Source organism: Capricornis sumatraensis, chromosome 4, assembly GCF_032405125.1.
Source record: "Capricornis sumatraensis isolate serow.1 chromosome 4, serow.2, whole genome shotgun sequence".
Lineage (NCBI taxonomy): Eukaryota > Metazoa > Chordata > Mammalia > Artiodactyla > Bovidae > Capricornis > Capricornis sumatraensis.
Window position 1 is genome coordinate 123,922,223 of NC_091072.1, and position 21,884 is coordinate 123,944,106.

Consider the following 21,884-nt stretch of genomic DNA (forward strand, 5'->3'; position numbering starts at 1 on the left):
AGAGGTACCGTGGTTTACACCTCAGCTATTTAGACAGTGTTAGCCTGTGCCTTAACTGAGAAGATGCACTGTGTATACAGTGGACCCAATGACCTGTATTTATGAAATTATGGAGGATTTCATAAATGAAAGAAAAAGGATCCTTTGAGCAGAAACATTTTATATAAAACAAGCAAGTGCTGTACATTTCTGCTTGCAGTGTATGATTTTTTTCAAATGTACCTATCACAGGCATCTTACTAGAACAGGGAAATATGTTAGGCTCATGATATTTCTTTGCCAAAAGGTTTTTTTAAAGACAAAGAACAGATTCTATGTGTACTTTTTGCACTTCAGTTCAGTTCAGTTCAGTCACTCAGTCATGTCCAACTCTGCGACCCAATGAACTGCAGCACGCCAGGCCTCCCTGTCCATCACCAACTCCCGGAGTCCACCCAAACCCATGTCCATCGAGTTGGTGATGCCATCCAACCATCTCATTCTCTGTCGTCCCCTTCTCCTCCTGCCTTCAATCTTTCACAGCATCAGGGTCTTTTCCAATGAGTCAGCTCTTCGCATCAGGTGGACAAAGTATTGGAGTTTCAGCTTCAGCATCAGTCCTTCCAATGAACACCCAGGACTGATTTCCTTTAGGATGGACTGGTTGGATCTCCTTGCAGTTCAAGGGATTCTCAAGAGTCTTCTCCAACACCACACTTCAACAGCATCAATTCTTCTGCACTTAGCTTTCTTTATAGTCCAACTCTCACATCCATACATGACTACTGGAAAAACCGTAGCCTTGACTAGACGGACCTTTGTTGACAAAATAACATCTCTGCTTTTCAATATGCTGTCTAAGTTGGTCATAACTTTCCCTCCAAGGAGTAAGCATATTTTAATTTCACAGCTGCAATCACCATCTGCAGTGATTTTGAAGCCCAGAACAAGAAAGTCTGACACTGTTTCCACTGTTTCCCCATCTATTTCCCATGAAGTGATGGGACTGGATGCAATGATCTTCATTTTCTAAATGTTGAGCTTTTAGCCAACTTTTTCACTCTCCCCTTTCACTTTCATCAAGAGGCTCTTTAGTTCTTCTTCACTTTCTGCCATAAGGGTGGTGTCATCTGCATATCTGATGTTATTGATATTTCTCCCGGCAATCTTGATTCCAGCTTGTTCTTCCAGCCCAGTGTTTCTCATGATGTACTCTGCATATACGTTAAATAAGCAGGGTGACAATATACAGCCTTGACGTACTCCTTTTCCACTTTGGAACCAGTCTGGTGTTCCATGTCCAGTTCTAACTGTTGCTTTCTGACCTGCATACAGGTTTCTCAAGAGGCAGGTCAGGTGGAGCACTCTTTTTTTTTTTTTTTTTTATAAAAAAGAAGATTTATATTTAAGGAGCACTAATTCCATTAGGTGCTGTTTGATGCCAGGTCCCCACTGGCCTCACCTTCCCTTTCATATATTTCATCCTGAAACTTCTTCATTCATTCCTGGCTTATCAATTAAAATATATGACTAAATTGTTTAAGCTGAATTCCCAGCTTTTTGTGCTGTATATTGCATTTTGTTGACCAGATATTCTAGTGAATTTCCTCTTGTGTGTGAAATTCATGGCAGAAAATTGATAAATAATTCATTTTATTTTTGTTCCTGTTTCAAAAAAGAAAACCCAGCAGGCAAAGATACTAAACAGATTGTTTTATTTCTGAAATTTTAGCAGAAATAAGCAAGATCATTAGTTTGAAATGTAATTCACAGTCAATGAGTTAAAAAGAAATACATCAGTTTCTAATTACAGTCAGCACAACTAGCCTCCAAAAATGTAATTAGCTTTTGGCATGATTCCAAGTGACTTCTTTATACCTAAATTTGTAAAAATTTTCCAGTGCTATTTCAGGATTTCAAATAGTATTTAAGGAGTCTCCTTGCAACATTGATTTGAATTCATAGCACAAAAGGTAGGTGGATGCCTCAGAGTTTCTTGAGATAATGTTTAAGTATTAAGAAGGTCAATCCCATTCCTGTGTATATATCACACACACACACACAAAAATACTAAGTTGAAAAGATACATGCACCCCTATGTTCATAGAAATATTATTTCCATAGCCAAAATATGGATGCTACCTATGTGTACATCAAAAGGTGAATAGATAAAAATATAAAAGCTGTGGTATATACATACAGAGCTTCCCACGTTGCACTAGTGGTAAAGAACCCACCTGCCAAAGCAGGAGACATGAGAGACTCAAATCTATCCCTGGGTCAGAAGATCCCCTGGAAAAGGGCAAGGCTGCCTACTCCAGTATTCTTGTTTGGATAACACCATGGACAGAAGAGCCTGGTGGGCTATAGTCCATAGGGTTGCAAAGAGTTGGACAGGACTAAAGTGACTTAGCGTGCACACACCCATGCATATACCTACACTGTAATATTACTCAGTCGTAAAAAAGAACAAAATTGCGTTTCACAACAGATTAGATGGGCCTGGAGAGTACTATGCTTAGTGAAATGTCAGACAAAGGAAAACAAATACTGAATGTCATCACTTATACGTGAAACCTAATAAATAAAGTAAAACATCGAGTATAATGAAACAGACTCACAAACGTAGAGAGCAAACTAATGGTTGCCAGTAGGGAGAGGGAAGGGGAGGGGCAATTTGAGGGTAGAAAATTAGGTACAAACTACTATGTGTAAAATAAATAAGCAGCAAGGATACATTGTATAGCACAGGGACTAAAGCCAATATTTTATAATAACTTTAAATGGAGTATAATCTACAAAAATTTAGAATCACTGTGATGTATACTTGAAACTAATATATTATTATAAACCATACCTAACAAAATACCTAACAACTATACCTAACAAAAATTAAGAAGGATTAAGTTAATAGTCTTGAGTCAAGTTAATGGTTTTGACCTTCCTAGTATTACAAGAAGGGGAAGTTTGTTTTTTTTAGTTCCATGGTTTGCTTTTATTTTTAAACCTATTTTGGTTATAATCTATATAAAAAGTCAAAATTGAGCATTTAAAAATTATATAAGTAACTATATTGAAAAGGGAATGGCAAACCACTTCAGTATTCTTGCCTTGAGAACCCCATGCACAGTATGAAAAGGCAAAATGATAGGATACTGAAAGAGGAACTCCCCAAGTCAGTAGGTGCCCAATATGCTACTGGAGATTAGTGGAGCAATAACTCCAGAAAGAATGAAGGGATGGAGCCAAAGCAAAAACATACCCAGCTGTGGATGTGACTGGTGATAGAAGCAAGGTCCGATGCTGTAAAGAGCAATATTGCATAGGAACCTGGAATGTCAGGTCCATGAATCAAGGCAAATTGGAAGTGGTCAAACAGGAGATGGCAAGAGTGAACATAGACATTCTAGGAATCAGCGAACTAAAATGGACTGGAATGGGTGAATTTAGCTAGATGACCATTATATCTACTACTGCAGGCAGGAATCCCTCAGAAGAAATGGAGTAGCCATGATGGTCAACAAAAGAGTCTGAAATGCAGTACTTGGATGCAATCTCAAAAATGACAGAATCATCTCTGTTCGTCTCCAAGGCAAACCATTCAATATCACGGTAATCCAAGTCTATGCCCCAAGCAGTAACACTGAAGAAGCTGAAGTTGAATGGTTCATATGAAGACCTATAAGACCTTTTAGAACTAACACCCAAAAAAGATGTCCTTTTCATTATAGGGGACTGGAATGCAAAAGTAGGAAGTCAAGAAACACCTGGAGTAACAGGCAAATTTGGCTTTGCAATGCAGAATGAAGCAGGGTAAAGACTAATAGAGTTTTGGCAAGAAAATGCACTGGTCATAGCAAACACCCTCTTCCAACAACATAAGAGAAGACTCTACACATGGACATCACCACATGGTCAACACCAAAATCAGATCGATTATATTCTTTGCAGCCAAAGATGGAGAAGCTCTATACAGTCAACCAAAACAAGACCAGGAGCTCACTGTGGCTCAGATCATGAACTCCTTATTACCAAATTCAGACTTAAATGGAAGAAAGTAGGGAAAACCGCTAGACCATTCAGGTATGACCTAAATCAAATCCCTTTTGATTATACAGTGGAAGTGAGAAATAGACTTAAGGGCCTAGATCTGATAGATGGAGTGCCTGATGAACTATGGATGGAGGTCCGTGAGATTGTACAGGAGACAGGGATCAAGACCACCCCATGGAAAAGAAATGCAAAAAAGCAAAATGGCTGTCTGGGGAGGCGTTACAAATAGCTGTGAAAAGAAGAGAAGTGAAAAGCAAAGGAGAAAAGGAAAGATATAAACATTTGAATGCAGAGTTCCAAAGAATAGCAAGAAGAGATAAGAAAGCCTTCTTCAGTGATCAGTGCAAAGAAATAGAGTAAAAGAACAGAATGGGAAAGACTAGAGATCTCTTCAAGAAAATTAGAGATACCAAGGGAACATTTCATGCAAAGAAGGGCACAATAAAGGACAGAAATGGTCTGGACCTAACAGAAGCAGAAGATATTAAGAAGAGATGGCAAGAATACACAGAAGAACTGTACAAAAAAGATCTTCACGACCCGGATAATCACGATGGTGTGATCACTCACCTAAACCCAGCCATCCTGGAATGTGAAGTCAAGTGGGCCTTAGAAAGCATCACTACGAACAAAGCTAGTGGAGGTGATGGCATTTCAGTTGAGCTATTTCAAATCCTGAAAGATGATGCTGTGAAAGTGCTGCACTCAATATGCCAGCACATTTGGAAAACTCAGCAGTGGCCACAGGACTGGAAAAGGTCAGTTTTCATTCCAATCCCAAAGAAAGGCAATGCCAAAGAATGCTCAAACTACCACACAATTGCACTCATCTCACATGCTAGGAAAGTAATGCTCAAAATTCTGCAAGCCAGGCTTCAGCAACATGTGAACCGTGAACTTCCAGATGTTCAAGCTGGTTTTAGAAAAGGCAGAGGAACCAGAGATCCAATTGCCAACATCCGCTGGATCATGGAAAAAGCAAGAGAGTTCCAGAAAAACATCTATTTCTGCTTTATTGACTATGCCAAAGCCTTTGACTGTGTGGATCACAATAAACTGTGGAAAATTCTTCAAGAGATGGGAATACCAGACCACCTGACCTGCCTCTTGAGAAACCTACATGCAGGTCAGGAAGCAACAGTTAGAACTGGACATGGAACAACAGACTGGTTCCAAATAGGAAAAGGAGTACGTCAAGGCTGTATATTGTCACCCTGCTTATTTAACTTATATGCCGAGTACATCATGAGAAATGCTGGACTGGAAGAAGCACAAGCTGGAAGCAAGATTGCCGGGAGAAATATCAATAACCTCAGATATGCAGATGACACTACCGTTATGGCAGAAAGTGAAGAGGAACTAAAAAGCCTCTTGATGAAAGTGAAAGAGGAGAGTGAAAAAGTTGGCTTAAAAAGCTCAGCATTCAGAAAACGAAGATCATGGCATCCAGTCCAATCACTTCATAGGAAACTCCCAGAGTTTACTCAAACTCATGTCCATTGAGTCAGTGATGCCATCCAGCCATCTCATCCTCTGTTGCAGTGGTATTGGAAATCTAGAAAATATAAGAGACTGAACACAACTTGCAGAGCAATGTCAAAATGTGGCCTGAATATTAAAAGTTTCTACATAGCATTTGCATCTACTCCATAGTCAAGCTGCAACCAAATATAAGATAAGAAATTCCTGTGGCAATTCTGTTACCTTTACCACCACGTAAAATTCATTTTTATTATGAAAATATTAGGTACAAAAGGAGAGAAGATAGTGTAAAGTACCTGCTGCTGCTGCTGCTGCTGCTAAGTCACTTCAGTCATGTACGACCCTGTGCAACCCCATGGACTGCAGCCCACCAGGCCCTGCTGTCCCTGGGATTTTCCAGGCAAGAACACTGGAGTGGGTTGCCATTTCCTTCTCCAATGCATGAAAGTGAAAAGTCAAAGTGAAGTCGCTCAGTTGTGTCCAACTGTTAGCGACCCCATGGACGGCAGCCCACCAGGCTCCTCCATCCATGAGATTTTCCAGGCAAGAGTACTGGAGTGGGGTGTCATTGCACATACCCATTATCCAGTTTCAACAATGATAGTTCATGTCTAATATTATTTCACTCATATTCCCACCCAGTTCTTCCCCCTTGTTTTAGTCTATAATTCTGAAGCAAATCCCAGTCATCATGTTGTTTTAAATGTGTATATTTTATGTGTATTTCTAAAAGACAAGAACCTTTAAAGAATAGAACTACAGTACTGTCACCACACTTACAAAGTAACAATGATTCCCTGTTAGCATGTCTAATCAGCATTTCAATTTTGTCTGTCTCATAACCAGTTATTTTTAAGAGCAGTTTGTTTGAATTCACAGTTAAACAAAATCTGCCTTTTGTTTGATATGTCTCAAGTCTTTTGATTTATTTGTGCCCTCTCCCATTTTTTCTTTGCCACTGCAACGTATTTGTTGAAGAAACTGCCATCGTTTGTTCTGTAACACTCTGAATTTAGTGTGTTGCTTCCTTGTGGTATTATTTAACATGTTCTGGTGTTTTCTATATTTGATATAAACTAATAACACAGGGCTTGATTAGATTTAAGTTTAATTTTTTTTTGTTTGTATTTGGCAAGACCATCTTATAGATAGTGATGTGCATAATCCATCAGGAGCACATCAAGATGTTAGTTTCCCTGTCTGTGATTTTAAAATTATATAAAAAGTTCCTGGCACCTGATATAACCAGATCATCCATTATAAAATACCCCATCAACTTTTCATCTAATAATTTCAGCAGCCATTTATAATCTTTGCCTAGATCTATTACATCAAGAAGGAGATACTGTTTTTTAAAGTAATTTATTAAGAGCCGGAATGTAACTGAGTGACACATCTGCATAATTTTCCTGCTAAGTTTGGTGGCTGAACATTCTTCTTTAAAGCCAAGTCGTTAAGAAGCTTTAGTGAGCTCAGAAGTAAATAACATCAGCTTAGAATCTCTTTGAAAAGAAGCCTTAAGTGACCCAATCATCTTTCTATGAAGTTGGCCTTCTCATAGGCCCAAACCTAAAAGGGATATGGTGACTTTTTTGGTTTTATTTTTGTTAAATAACAAAGGATGGATTTCGTTAAACCACATGGACTGTAACCCACCAGGCTCCTCTCTCCATGGAATTTCCCAGGCAAGAATACTGGAGTGAGTTGCCATTTCCTTCTCCAGGGGATCTTCCCAGCCCAGGGATCGAACTCACATCTCCCACATTGTCAAGTGGGTTCTTTACCACTGAGCCACCAGGGAAGTCTCTTATACTGCACTGTCTGTGCATTAATATTTTATTTAAAATAACAACAGAGAGGAGAGTTTTGAAACACCACCGAAACATCTGATGCATTTCTCTGCTGGGGTTTGACAGTGAAGGCAGTGAATAACCCCCATCACCGAGCCTCTCCTGATCATTGTTAATGGTTTTTCCACTGCCAACCTTGGAGCAAGAGGAGGGAAGGAAAGGAGATACGTTGAGAAGGCCTGGGAAGGGTATTTTAATCCAGAGCTACTTATTTGAAAATTTAAGGTGAACTTACTCTTAGCATTGGATTTGGCCCATCTAAGATTTCCTTTAAAAGGACCTGGTGGTGCGGGAGGTCTCTTCTTCACATTCTGCGCCCTCATGACTCTTTAATTCTGTATATCTTAGTTTCACTATTGGATTTTACCTTCCTTAAGGGCAAGGGATTTTTCTAGGTCTTTGGTTTAGTTCCATATAGAATGTTAAAGATGAACCCAGCTGGACATGAGTTAGAGTAGTAAGAGCACACTTTATTCAATAATTCCTGACAGGACAGGAGCTGAGCTCCATGCTGATTTGTGCAGAGGTGACTAAGTACTTTAAAGAGAGAATGGTAGGGGGGAGGGGTTTGCAAACTGGTGCTTGGCTAAGTCAGAGAAGTAAAACATTACAACGGACTGATCCTCTAAGTGCATTCAGGCTGTGTCTACTGGCTGACAGTTATCACAGTTAGGATTCTGTCCTCCAGCAGACTGGGAGCCAGGCCCCATGCTCCTGGTGATGACATTTTAAAGGAACAACACTCCCGGGTCCTTGAGAACAACTTGTGAGTTCTAGGAGATACATATTCCTAGTCATAAGTGCTTTGTAGTAAATGCTCTAGGCAATGAAGGTTGGGGGCCTTTTGTCATGGTTTGGCCAGAAAAGAAGTAAATTCTCCAGGCAATGATGATCTGTCTTTCTCAGGCTGTCATTTTAATGCCAGGGAGGGGCTGGGGTCATCCTGGGGACGTGGCCTTCTGCTGCTAGAAGCCATACGAGGGCTCAGTCATCCCTTAGTGCAGAGACGTGGATGGAGTTTGCTGTATGCTGGGGTTCTGCCGTTCTCAAGGGTCTTGAACACTACTTAATGATTTGTGTAGACTGAACAACAAACTTAAATAAATTCCATTTCCTCTGTGCAGAAAGGAAGGGGGTCAGTTAGGATGCCTTCTGCTTTACCTTACTGCCTAGACACAGCCAGGAAACAGGAGTAATATCTCCATTCATTATTTTCCTTCCTGAGGTCCACCTGGCTATTCTTATTATCAGGGACAACTGTATGTCCCTCCTCTTAAAGGTTAGCCCCTTGATTTGTGAGAGACTGTATCTCCCTACTACAGATATTTTTTTTTTTTTGAGATGGTTCAAAATGGACCACTCTATTTTAAATGGTTAATATTTGCATATCTAGTGCAGGATTTGGGGCATTATTAAAAAGAGACAATTCAAATGTCTCTTACTCAGGGAATTGTACCCAACGAGGCAGCATTTCATGTCAAAAACATCCATCAAACTTTTCTTTTATACCATTTATCTCAGTTGTTATATATGTATTTATATGATAATTTTAAAAAATAGGTCATGGAAACTCTGTCTTCTTCATCATTGAAAGGCCAGCAGCTACCACAGTGACTAGCAGCTGTTAGATATATTCCAGAATGGTCAACTTCATGACTAAATGAATGAATGGCCTTCCATTTACCTTGTCTTTTTATAACATTTTTAGCATAGAAAGGCTATTCAGTAGAAACATGGTGAATGAATGTTTTCAGAATGTCATGGATCTTGAGTTGTGTTTTAGTGATTCTTCTTCTCTTTTAGATTCCTTACTTATTCCTACCTCTTGGCCTTCAACGTGTGGCTTCTGCTTGCACCTGTTACCCTGTGCTATGACTGGCAGGTGGGCAGTATTCCTCTGGTAGAGACCATATGGGACATACGGAACGGAGCTACCATCCTTCTGGCAGTTGTGATGGCCTTACTGAGTCTTCATTGTTTAGCAGCCTTCAAGGTAATTTTCTTAACATTCAAATGAACACTGCATTGGAAGAGAGATACTCTATACTCAGTAATGCTTTTTTCCTCCAAGAGAATGTGGGTCTAAATTGAATTTATCCTTCTGTCTAAAAAAAACTTTATATTTAAAAATTTTCCAGAAAGGTAATATATATTTTGAAGACTTTAATGGGGTTAGGAGGCCAAGGCTATCTTAATTATATACCATATTGTTTCCACCAACTGTGTAGAAATTGGATCTGAAATTTAATGTTCACAAATGAGAATTTTTTTTTTCCTGCAGCAGTTGACTATTTTTTCATACAGTTGTTTTATTTCATGTAATGATAAGTGAGATATTAATAACATAGTCATAAGTACTTAAAATATGGTTAAGACACTACTTACATTAATGAATGCCTGCCTGAGTTGGTTGGGTGATTCTCATTTCAAAAAATACTACTAAAAAGCTTTATTAATAGTTTTATTATTGGAAACTTGGAAAAATATTGGAATATGGAAAAATTATTAACTATAACATTTAAAAATGATCAAAGATGGCAAAGAACTCAAAAATATTTACTTATTAAAAATGGCTACAGCCTTGGGCAAGATGCTTCTTGTCTGAAGATGTTCCCATGCCCCCAGGGCAGATGTTAAAAATCCACAGGTTTACTGGCTGAAGGTGACTGATTTGGTTGGGAAAATAGCAGTGCAGCTAAAAATTTAAGGGGGAGATTTTGGAGGCAAGAGAGCTATAGAAGGGCTGAGATAATACACTCTCCACACATTCATGGATGACTGCAAAAACAATTAGTGCATGTAGGATGCCCTAGAAAGCACAAGCAAAATTGAAAGCCTGGGGAGGCTTACTTATTTGCTGCAAATTGAATGAATTCTTTAACCCATATACAGGTTGGGTGGCAGAGGGTAGAAATTTCACTGGCTTGAGTTGTCTGTGTTTGATCTCTGTTGAAATCATTGGCTGATCTCAAAGATATGCTGGCACAAAAGATATTCCCCCAGAGATTCAGGCAAAAGAAAGAAAGAAACCCGATGAGCAAAAATTTCAGCTGTCTACAGATTTTTCTATTTGTGTCCAGGCAAGTTTATCGCATATTACAACAGGAAACCATCAGATTTCAGAAGAGCAGAATAGAATAGAGTTCATGGACAGAGGAGCCTGGCAGGCTGTAATCCATGGGGTTGCAAAGAGTCGGACACTACTAAGAGACTGAGCACACAGCAAAAACAGCATAGTGTATGGCATACTATATATGGTTTTTAATCAGATTACTGGACATGTAAAGAAATAGGATAGTATGACTCAAAGTCAGAAAAAAACAGTCAGTAGAAAATGAAATAGAATTCAGACAGTTACTAAGGTAATTCAGTGGAGAAGGAAATGGTAACCCACTCCAGTATTCTTGCCTGGAGAATCCCATGGACGGAGAAGCCTGGTAGGCTACAGTCCACGGGGTCACAAAGAGTCGGACACGACTGAGCGGCTTCACTTATTTCACTTAAGGTAATTCAATGGGGAAAGGGTAGTCTTTTAAATAGAAGATACTGAAATAACAAATTAATCCTTACCTCATACTATACATTTAGAAAGTATTTTTAAGTGAATCATAAGTGTTAGTGTTAGTCACTCAGTCGTGCCCGACTCTTTGTGAGTCTATGGACTGCAGCCCACCAGCCTCCTCTGTCCGTGAGATTTTCCAAGCAAGGATACTGGAGTGGGTTGCCATTTCCTAAAGAGTTAAACAGAACCAAAGATTCTAAAAGGAAATGGAAGAAGATCTTTGTGAATTTGGGTTCAACAAAGATTTTTATGATACATGAAGTGTAAATTATTTTTTAAGAGTTAGTAAATTAGACATCATTAGGGTTAAAAGCTTTGTTCCTCAAACAACAATGTTAATTAAATCAAATGGCAAGCTACAAATTGGAAGAAAATATTTGCTGGGATATTTAAAGAGTTGTGAAAATTCAATAATAAGAAAAACAGCTCATTTAAAATGTTCAAGAGATACAAATGGATGCTCAACAAGAAAAGATATACAAAGGTCAATAAGCACATGAAAAATGCTTGGCATCATTAGTCTTTAGGGAAATTCAAATTAAAAACACAAACAGAACTACTCTATATCCTCTAGAATAACTATAATTAAAAAAATTCACAATACTAAATGTTGGCCAAGAAAGGGGAGCAACTGGAAGCCTCATGTATTACTGGTGAAAATGGTTCAGTTACTTTGGGAATATTCAGCAGTTTGTTATTAATAAAAAGTTAAACATAAAAACAGACAATTCTACTCAGTATCTACTAAAAGGAGATGGAAACTTCTGTCTATACAAATGTCTTACAAGTAAGTATTCATAGAAGCTTTATTTGTACTAACTGAAAAATGAAAATAATCTAGTGACTTTACCTTGTAAATGGATAAACTTAATGCAGTAAATTATTGAAAAATTTTAAAGGGACAAATAATGCACTGATGCATAAATCAACATAAATGAACCTCAAATACTAAGTAAAAGGAACCTGTCATATAAGATCACATAATGTTTAATTCCATTCATATGAAATGTCTGTCATTATAATTTTACCTTTCCTAGAGTTTTGTATGTCTAGAAAAAGCACAATTATAATGACAAAAAACCTGGGTTTGGGGATTGACCATAACTTTTGAAGGAACTTTTTGGGGTGTTGAACACTTTCTAAAATTTGACTGTTGTTGCTGTTGAACTACATACATTTACCAAAACTCACCAGAATATACGTATAAAATGGGTTGATTCTATTGTATGTGAATTGTATCATAAAGCTTTGTTAAAAAAAAATACTAAAATGTTGCAAATAGATTAAAGATTGAAATGAATACGTAACTGAAAATAAAATATAAAACATGCTATGTGATCCTAAAAGTGTGATGAAAAAGTCTTTGTTTTTTAATTTGAGGTGAAAATTACATGACATATAATTAACCATTCTAAAGTATACAGTATTGTGGTACTTAGTGTGTTCACAGTCTTGAATAGTTCACTGCTCTATTTCAGAGCTCTTTCATAACTTCATTAAAAACACCCATGCATATTAAGTAATAGCTCCCAACTCTCCCTACCCCATCCCCTGGTAACCTCTAATCTGCTTTCTGTCTCTGTGGATTTGCATATTCTGGATATGAAATAAATTATACAATAACTACAAAAATATAATATGTAACCGTTTATGTCTGACTTCTTTCAATTTGCATAGTATTTTTGAAATTCATGCTAGTTATAGTGTATATCAATACTCTATTCCTTTTATGGCTGAATAATATTGGATCTTGTATTATTTTGTTTAAAACATGGTGGGCATGAAGAAATATCTCCCAATAGTTTTGATTTGCATTTCCTTAATGATCAGTGATTAACATCTTTTCATTTGCTTATTGGCCATCTGCATATCTTTTTTTGGAGAAATGTCTATTCAACTCCTTTGGTCTTTTTTTTAAAATTTGGTTGTATTTTTGATGTTGAGTTATAAGAATTCAGAATATTAAATTCCCAACAGATAGATGATTTGGAAATATTTTCTCCCATTCTTTAGGTTTTCATTTCACATTGTTAATAATGTCCTTTAATGCACAAAAGTTGTTTTAATTTAATGAAGTCTGATTGCTTTCTATTGTCATTCATTACTTTTGGTGTTAAATTTAAAACTCAGTTATCACATTTGAGGTCATAAAGATTTCTGACTTTGTTCTCTTCTAAAAATTTCATAAGTTCTAGCTATGATATTTAGATTATTAATCCATTTTGAGTTAATTTTTAATATAAGCACAAATTTCACCTTTGTGGTAAAGGCTACCATAAATACTCTGTTTAAAATGCAAACTTATACCCTCTAATCCACATCTTATCTCCCTTTCACTAAACTTTTTCTTCACTATACTTCCAATTTCTAAAAAGTTATATAACTTGGTGATTTTACATAATGTGCTTCCTCCAATTAGAGTAGTAAGCCCCACGAGGACAGAAATTATTTTCTATTTGGTTTAATGCCGTGTTTCTAACACTAAGAATTGCTACCTCCAAAATTTATTATCTAAATTTTGTTGTTATCTAAATGAATAAAACCATAAAAAGTTAGCAACTCTATTTATATTTTGGTATGGAGAATCTTTTCTTCTTTTTTTTTAAGATGAACTATATCTAAAGCCTATAAAAAGACCATACTCAATACCAGTATGAAGTGTTAGAGGGTCAATATAAGATTTGTTTTATTAGAGCCTGGCCTCTGTGGTTTGACATGCCGGCTATATTGGTATTGATCTGCAGGAGCAAATATAGCAGAGTGCTGGACCGGTATGTCAGGAAGGGTTTTTCTTGGCTCCCTCCCAACTAATTAAAGGGAGTGTTGCATCCCCACAGGCTGTCATCTTGGTCACGTTATGTTAAAGACGCCCCTTCATGATGGCAGTAGAGCCCTACATACACAGGCAAGCCTTGGCTGTCCCCAGAGTGTCTTTGATAACATGATAAATGAGTAGAAACTTCTCCGTTGGAAGGCTAGTAGTCCTTTTCTTTCATGAAATTTGTTCCAAAGTCACTTTCTTGCATCAGGAAAAGCATTAACAAAGCATTCCAGCTGTGGTGATAATAAAATTTCTCTCTTCTGTGATGGCTTTCATCTTGAAAATTCTTTGCGAACATTAACTGAAGCCTCTGGCAATTCTTGGAGGCTACTTGCACTTCCTACATTTTCTTCTTTCAGATCTTGGAGACAGAGGTTTGGCATCTAGCTTGTGTTTATGTGGCCTAGCCTCTCTGTTCTTGATCTACTTATACATTAGAAGGTCTTAAAAGTCAGATTGTCCTGCTAGTTAGTAACTTCTTAAAGTACGGATAATCCTATTTATTCTGTGTGATGATCAGTTACTAAGGACATGATCCTCAGGGCTTTGACTCATGACAATAAGCAGTAAAACCAAGATTTTATGAAAATAGAGGTACTGCTTATGGATATTCTTCTGTGCTAAAAAGGAACAGTGGATGAAATGTTTGCAGCAGTATCAGCAAAATAAACCCAACTCTCTCCACCTAGAATATTTCCAAATGATGTGTGTACTATGTTAATGTATTGAAATTATTTTATAATCCCTGACTATTCCTCTTGAGAAATCTGTATGCAGGTCAGGAAGCAACAGTTAGAACTGGACATGGAATAACAGACTGGTTCCAAATAGGAAAAGAAGTACATCAAGGCTGTATATTGTCACCCTGCTTATTTAACTTATATGCAGAGTACATCATGAGAAATGTTGGACAGGAAGAAACACAAGCTGGAATCAAGACTGCCGGGAGAAATATCAATAACTTCAGATATGCAGATGACACCACCCTTATGGCAGAAAGTGAAGAGGAACTCAAAAGCTTCTTGATGAAAGTGAAAGTGGAGAGTGAAGAAGTTGGCTTAAAGCTCAACATTCAGAAAACAAAGATCATGGCATCCGGTCCCATCACTTCATGGGAAATAGATGGGGAAACAGTGGAAACAGTGTCAGACTTCATCTTGGGGGGCTCCAAAATCACTGTAGATGGTGATTGCAGCCATGAAATTAAAAGACGCTTACTCCTTGGAAGACAAGTTATGACCAACCTAGATAGTATATTCAAAAGCAGAGACATTACTTTGCTGACTAAGGTCTGCCTAGTAAAGGCTATGGTTTTTCCTGTGGTCATGTATGGATATGGGAGTTGGACTGTGAAGAAGGCTGAGCACCGAAGAATTGATGCTTTTGAACTGTGGTGTTGGAGAAGACTCTTGAGAGTCCCTTGGACTTCAAGGAGATCCAACCAGTCCATTCTGAAGGAGATCAACCCTGGGATTTCCTTGGAGGGAATGATGCTGAAGCTGAAACTCCAGTACTTTGGCCACCTCATGCAAAGAGTTGACTCATTGGAAAAGACTCTGATGCTGGGAGGGATTGGGGGCAGGAGGAGAAGGGGACAACAGAGGATGAGATGGCTGGATGGCATCACTGACTCGATGGACATGAGTCTGAGTGAACTCTGGGAGTTGGTGATGGACAGGGAGGCCTGGCGTGCTGCGATTCATGGGGTCACAAAGAGTCGGACATGACTGAGCAACTGAACTGAACCGAACTGAACTGATTTCTTTACATTTTGAGATAATAAGTCCCTACGATACATTACTAGGGGAAAAATGCTTGGATAAACAAGCATAGACATTGAGTCCTGGGAATCATGGAAAATATTTCTTTTATTTTCACCTTTGCTTGATTCTCAATCATACAAAATCCACCCTGACTTTTCCTCAGAGGAGAATATGTTCTCTTTAGCCTCACTACTTCTTCCTCTTTAATCCTCACAATGTTGATTGAATATCTACTTTTTGCCAAGATCACAGCAGTAAACAGAATGAAGGTCTTGCCTACATGGAACTTACCCTTAATCACTTGAAATTTGTCATTACGTGCCAGCCATCGGTAGGGGCTGTGAGGAGGTCAGGGTCGACCTCACAGATGTTATGACACTTGAGCAGAGACATAAAGGAAGTGAAGGAATGGGCCATTTGGCTGCTTGGGGAGGATTATTTCAAGTATTAGGAAAGCAAGTTTCCTGAGACAGGAAAGTACTGGAGAGCAGACAGAGCAGCAGGGAGGCCGACACAACTGTAGCAGAGTGGGCCAAAGTCAAGCCAAAGGAAATGATTTCGAGGAGATGACGGAATGTGTGTGTGTGTGTGTGTGTGTGGAAGGCAGGAGGCGAGGGCTGAAGTTAAAGGGCAGTCTTAGCATCCACAATGCATATGTAAGACATACATTTCTTTTGCTAATATTTATTAACCAATTTTGAGGGGAGGGCATAACTTTAGGGCAATATATATGCTTACACTCTTTTTTCTCCTCCAGTTTACCAACATCACTTCTTTTATCTTACCTTGTCATCAACCAGGGCACTGGAGGAGGGGGACATATTCTACCCTGTCACAGCTATATTTACACTTAATGAATTTTTCTGGAAAACTTATTGACGTTACAAAGCTACAAAGTACCACATGTTAAGAATTAAAACAGCCATTATTTCCCGGTCCCCAGCCACAATCCGAGTCCCACTCTCTGCAGGCCTGCTTTGAATATTTGTCCTTGCACATTTTTTGCCCTTATTGAAAACAAAAGCAAATTCTCTCTCATACAAGTAAGTTAAGTTGCATATCATTATAAATTGCAGGCCCTTCCAGGCCGCTTCCACAGCCAGTTGGAGTGTCCCGGTAGGTAAAGCAACTCAGAGATCCTATGTTAGAATTTTTTTTGTTATTGGAGTATCATTGTTTTACAGTGTTATGTTTCTGCTGTGCCGCAGAGTGAATCAGTTATACATGTACATAGATCCTCTGTTTTTAGATTTCCTTCCCATTTAGGTCACTGCAGAGCACTGAGTAGAGTTCCCCGAGCAATGTAGTATGTTCTCATTCATTATCTAAACATAGTGTCGGTAGTGTATATATGTCAATCCCAATCTCCCAATTCATCCTATCCCGCCCTTTCCCCCCTTGGTGTCCATAAGTTTATTCTCAACATCTATGTCTCTATTCTACTTTGCAAATTGATTCATCTCAGAGGTTTGAATTTTGACAAGCTCTTGTCCAGGGTTAACTGGGAGAACTAGGGCTCCAAATTTAAAGGTTTAAAGATTGTTTATAATTTGTCCCATTTTTATGGCATATGAAATTTAAGACCTCAGAAAGTCATTTATTATTTATCATAAAAGAGCTCACTTGGGTCTGAGAGTTTAAATATGAACTTCATCTTATTCTGAGCCTTTCCATCTCCTCTTCCTGTTTACACCTTTAATTCATGAGGAATGCATCTGAGCTCATAATACATAAGGTAGAGAACAATCTAGAAATTCATTATTGGATTGAATTCTTTTTAACAATGACTTTTAAAATGAACTAATTTGCTCTCACTCATTGTGATGAGGATAATCACTCTGTTGGAAGGTGTGTACAGTAGAGATTAAGAGCACGTAAGACATGAAGGCTGGTTATTCCATTCTCACCTGTGAATAGTGTATGTCTATATACCAAGAGAACAACAGGCCAAAAATGTACTTGTTTTTTTCTTACAGATTGTGCATCAGACTATTGACTTGCAATAGTGACATAGATCAGGAAAGTATGGATTAATTTGGATTGTTTAAGGGAGTTAATACCATCAGTCCTGCACTTTATGCTTGTCCTTTCCCACATCCTTATTTAAGAGTAATTTACTGTATTGATTCTCCATTACATTTTCAGAAAGAATCTTGAGATGTTAAGTTTTTATATCTTTTATAATATTGAGGATGCTTGTAAAAATTAAAACCTGAGGAAAAAAGAAGGAAGTTAATGATAGCCAGCTTTCCTAATAACGACCTCAACAAAAAGGTGTGCTTTGAAAACACACATTAAGCAAGGAAGTCTCCTCCCTCAGGTATGAGGTTTTAAGGATTGATTTTGTTTGGTCATTTGTTTTCATTTTCAATAGGGATCACAGCTTTGTCCCAGGTTTTCCATTCACAGTCTTCTACATCTTTCCCTTGAAACAAGCACAAATCATTGGCTGTATCTCTGGGCCCTGCAAGACCAGTCAGATTCTCAGGTTTGCCTGGCAGTGAATGTGCAGCCTGTCCAGTGGAGGTGACCACTAGTGATGACTTGATGGAAATGGAGAGGCAGGGCTGGGTGGGGGTCATTCTCTGGGAGGCAGCTGTGGGATTTCTGGAATCTCCCTTCATGCCTATTTCCAACCTTGCTCTTGAATAGCCTCCATGCTAGCAAATTAATTCTCAAAATTCTCCAAGCCAGGCTTTGGTAGTACATGAACCGTGAACTTCCAGATGTTCAAGCTGGTTTTAGAAAAGGCAGAGGAACCAGAGATCCAGTTGCCAACATCTGTTGGGTCATCAAAAAAGCAAAAGAGTTCCAGAAAAAAAACATCTATTTCTGCTTTATTGACTATGCCAAAGCCTTTGGCTGTGTGGATCACAGCAAACTAGAAAATTCTGAAAGAGATGGTGCTACCAGATCACGAGACCTGCCTTTTGAGAAACAGGTATGCAGATCAAGAAGCAACAGTTAGAATCAGACATGGAACAACAGACTGGTTCCAAATCAGGAAAGGGGTACGTCAAGACTGTATATTGTCACTCTGCTTATTTAACTTATATTCAGAGTACATCATGAGAAATGCTGGGCTGGATGAAGCACAAACTGGAATCAAGACTGTCTGAACTGAACTGATGCTAGTGTTACCACAGCCCCCATCAATATACTCAGTGAAAGAGCAAGTACATGGACAAACAGAAGATTTCTCTTTATTAAACCCCCCCCACATGTGTCAATATCATGGTAATCCAAGTCTATGCCAAGTCTATGCCCCGACCAGTAACGCTGAAGAAGCTGAAGTTGAACAGTTTTGTGAAGACCTACAAGACCTTCTAGAACTAACACCTAAAAAAAGATGTCCTTTTCATTATAAGGGACTGGAATGCAAAAGTAGGAAGTCAAGAAACACCTGGAGTAACAGGCAAATTTGGCCTTGGAGTACAGAATGAAGCAGGGCAAAAGCTAATAGAGTTCTACCAAAGGAACGCACTGGTCAAAGCAAACACTCTTTTCCAACAACGCAAGAGAAGACTTAGACATGGAAATCAACAGATGGTTGACACCGAAATCAGATTGATTATATTCTTTGCAGCCAGAGTTGGAGAAGCTCTATACAGTCAACAAAAACAAGACTGGGAGCTGACTGTAGCTCAGATCATGAACTCCTTATTGCCAAATTCAGACTGAAATTGAAGAAAGTGGAGAAAACCACTAGACCATTCAGGTATGACCTAAATCAAATCCCTTATGATTATACAGTGGAAGTGAGAAATAGATTTAAGGGACTAGATCTGATAGGGTGCCTGATGAACTATGGATGGAGGTTCGTGACATTGTACAGGAGACAGGAATCAAGACCATCCCCAAGAAAAAGAAATGCAAAAGGAAACATGGCTGTCTGAGGAGCCATTACAAATAAAAAGATAAGAAGAGAAGAGAAGAGAACGTGAAAAGAAGAGAAGCAAAAAGCAAAGGAGAAAAGGAAAGATATACCCATTTGATTGAAGAGTTCCAAAGAATAGTAAGAAGAGAGAAGAAAGCCTTCCTCAGTGATCAGTGCAAGGAAATAGAGGAAAACAATAGAGTGGGAAAGACTAGAGATCTCTTCAAGGAAATCAGAGATACCAAGGGAACATTTCATGCAAAGATGGGCTCAATAAAAGACAGAAATGGTATGGACCTAACAGAAGCAGAAGATATTAAGAAGAGGTGGCAAGAATACACAGAAGAACTGTACAAAAAAGATCTTCACAACCCAGATAATCACGATGGTGTGATCACTCACCTAGAGCCAGCCATCCTGGAGTGTGAAGTCAAGTGGGCCTTAGGAAGCATCACTACAAACAATGCTAGTGGAGGTGATGGAATTCCAGTTGAGCTATTTCAAATTCTAAAAGATGATGCTGTGAAAGTGCTGCATTCTATATGCCAGCAAATTTGGAAAACTCAGCAGTGGTCACAGGACTGGAAATGTCAGTTTTCATTCCAATCCCAAAGAAAGGCAATGCCAAAGAATGCTCAAACTACTGCACAACTGCACTCATCTCACATGCTAGTAAAGTGATGCTCAAAATTCTCCACGCCAGGCTTCAGCAATACGTGAACCGTGAACTTCCAGATGTTCAAGCTGGTTTCAGAAAAGGCAGAGGAACCAAAGATCAAATTGCCAACATCTGCTGGATCATTGAATAAGCAAGAGAGTTCCAGAAAAACATCTATTTCTGCTTTGTTAACTATGCCAAAGTGTTTGACTGTGTGGACCACAACAAACTGTGGAAAATTCTGAAAGAGATGGGAATACCAGACCACCTGACCTGCCTCTTGAGAAGTTTGTATGCAGGTCAGGAAGCAACAGTTAGAACTGGACATGGAATAACAGACTGGTTCCAAATAGGAAAAGGAGTATGTCAAGGCTGTGTATTGTCACCCTGCTTATTTAACTTTTATGCAGAGTACATCATGAGAAACACCGGGCTGGAAGAAGCACAAGCTGAAATCAAGCTTGCCGGGAGAAATATCAATAACCTCAGATATGCAGATGACAGCACCCTTATGGCAGAAAGTGAAGAAGAACTTAAGAGCCTCTTGATGAAAGTGAAAGAGGAGAGTGAAAAAGTTGGCTTATAGCTCAACATTTAGAAAACTAAGATCATGGCATCCAGTCCCGTCACTTCATGGGAAATAGATGGGGAAACAGTGGAAACAGTGTCAAACTTTATTTGTTTGGGCTCCAGAATCACTGCAGATGGTGATTACAGCCATGAAACTAAAAGATGCTTACTCCTTGGAAGAAAAGTTATGACCAACCTAGACAGCATATTAAAAAGCAGACACATTACCTTGTCAACAAAGGTCCATCTAGTCCAGGCTATGGTTTTTGCAGTGGTCGTGGATGGATGTGAGATTTGGACTATAAAGAAAGCTGAGTGCCGAAGAATTGATGCTTTTGAACTGTGGTGTTGGAGAAGATTTGAGAGTCCCTTGGACTGCAAGGAGATCCAACCAGTCCATCCTAAAGGAAATCAGTCCTGGGTGTTCATATGAAGGACTGATGTTGAAGCTGAACCTCTAACACTTTGGCCACCTGATATGAAGAGCTGACTCATTTCAAAAGACCCTGATGCTGGGAAAGATTGAGGGCAGGAGGAGAAGGGGACTATAGAGGATGAGATGGTTGGATGGCATCACCAACTCAATGGACATGGGTTTGGGTGGACTCTGGGATTTGGTAATGGACAGGCCTGGCCCGCTGTGGTTCATGGGGTCACAAAGAGTTGGACACGACTGAGCGACTGAACCGAACTGACACATGTCAGCAAGGAGGGAAGATTGGAAAGTGACTATTTTCTCATTGACAATCTTGCCTTATTCCCCAAAGTACTTGGAACAGGAGTAATGTATGAGAATAAATACAGTATCGCAGAGCAAGAGGAGATAGCAAACTTTTCTTTCTTTTTTTGAAGAAGTAGGTATAAATATTTGAGCCCTTGTCATATAGTCTGTCAGAACTATTCTCCTCCATCATTGTCACATAAATTAGCTGACCCCTGGTATACTACCATAGATTCACATGGCTGAACTAAAACATGCTTTTAGATTTCTGGAAGTTACTTTCATTTAGCTTAACCAAACAGTATGTCAGGTAGATCACTGCAGAATAGCTCTTCTAACTTCCAGAATAGCCATTATGAAGCCTTGTAAAATAAGCATCAGGTTTTAATATACCAAATGGTAAAATAACATTGAACTTGAGGAATGAAGATTGCAGTTAATGGTGAATGGCTCTGTACCAATATTGATGAGTATTTTCCTTTTCTTCCTGCCTACATTTCTCTTTTCAGTTCCCATTCTCTGAAAACTTCACATTCTCCACTTGTCCT

At 38.7% G+C, this 21,884-nt stretch overlaps 1 protein-coding gene across 1 annotated transcript in view; it reads left to right on the forward strand.

The window, feature by feature from the left end:
• TMTC1 (transmembrane O-mannosyltransferase targeting cadherins 1) overlaps positions 1-21,884 on the forward strand; it is a 313,576-nt gene that overhangs the window by 161,082 nt on the left and 130,610 nt on the right. The window contains exon 8 of the mRNA XM_068971048.1: positions 9,168-9,357. Within this exon, the coding sequence (XP_068827149.1) occupies positions 9,168-9,357 (190 nt within the window). The remainder of the gene's footprint in view (positions 1-9,167; positions 9,358-21,884) is intronic.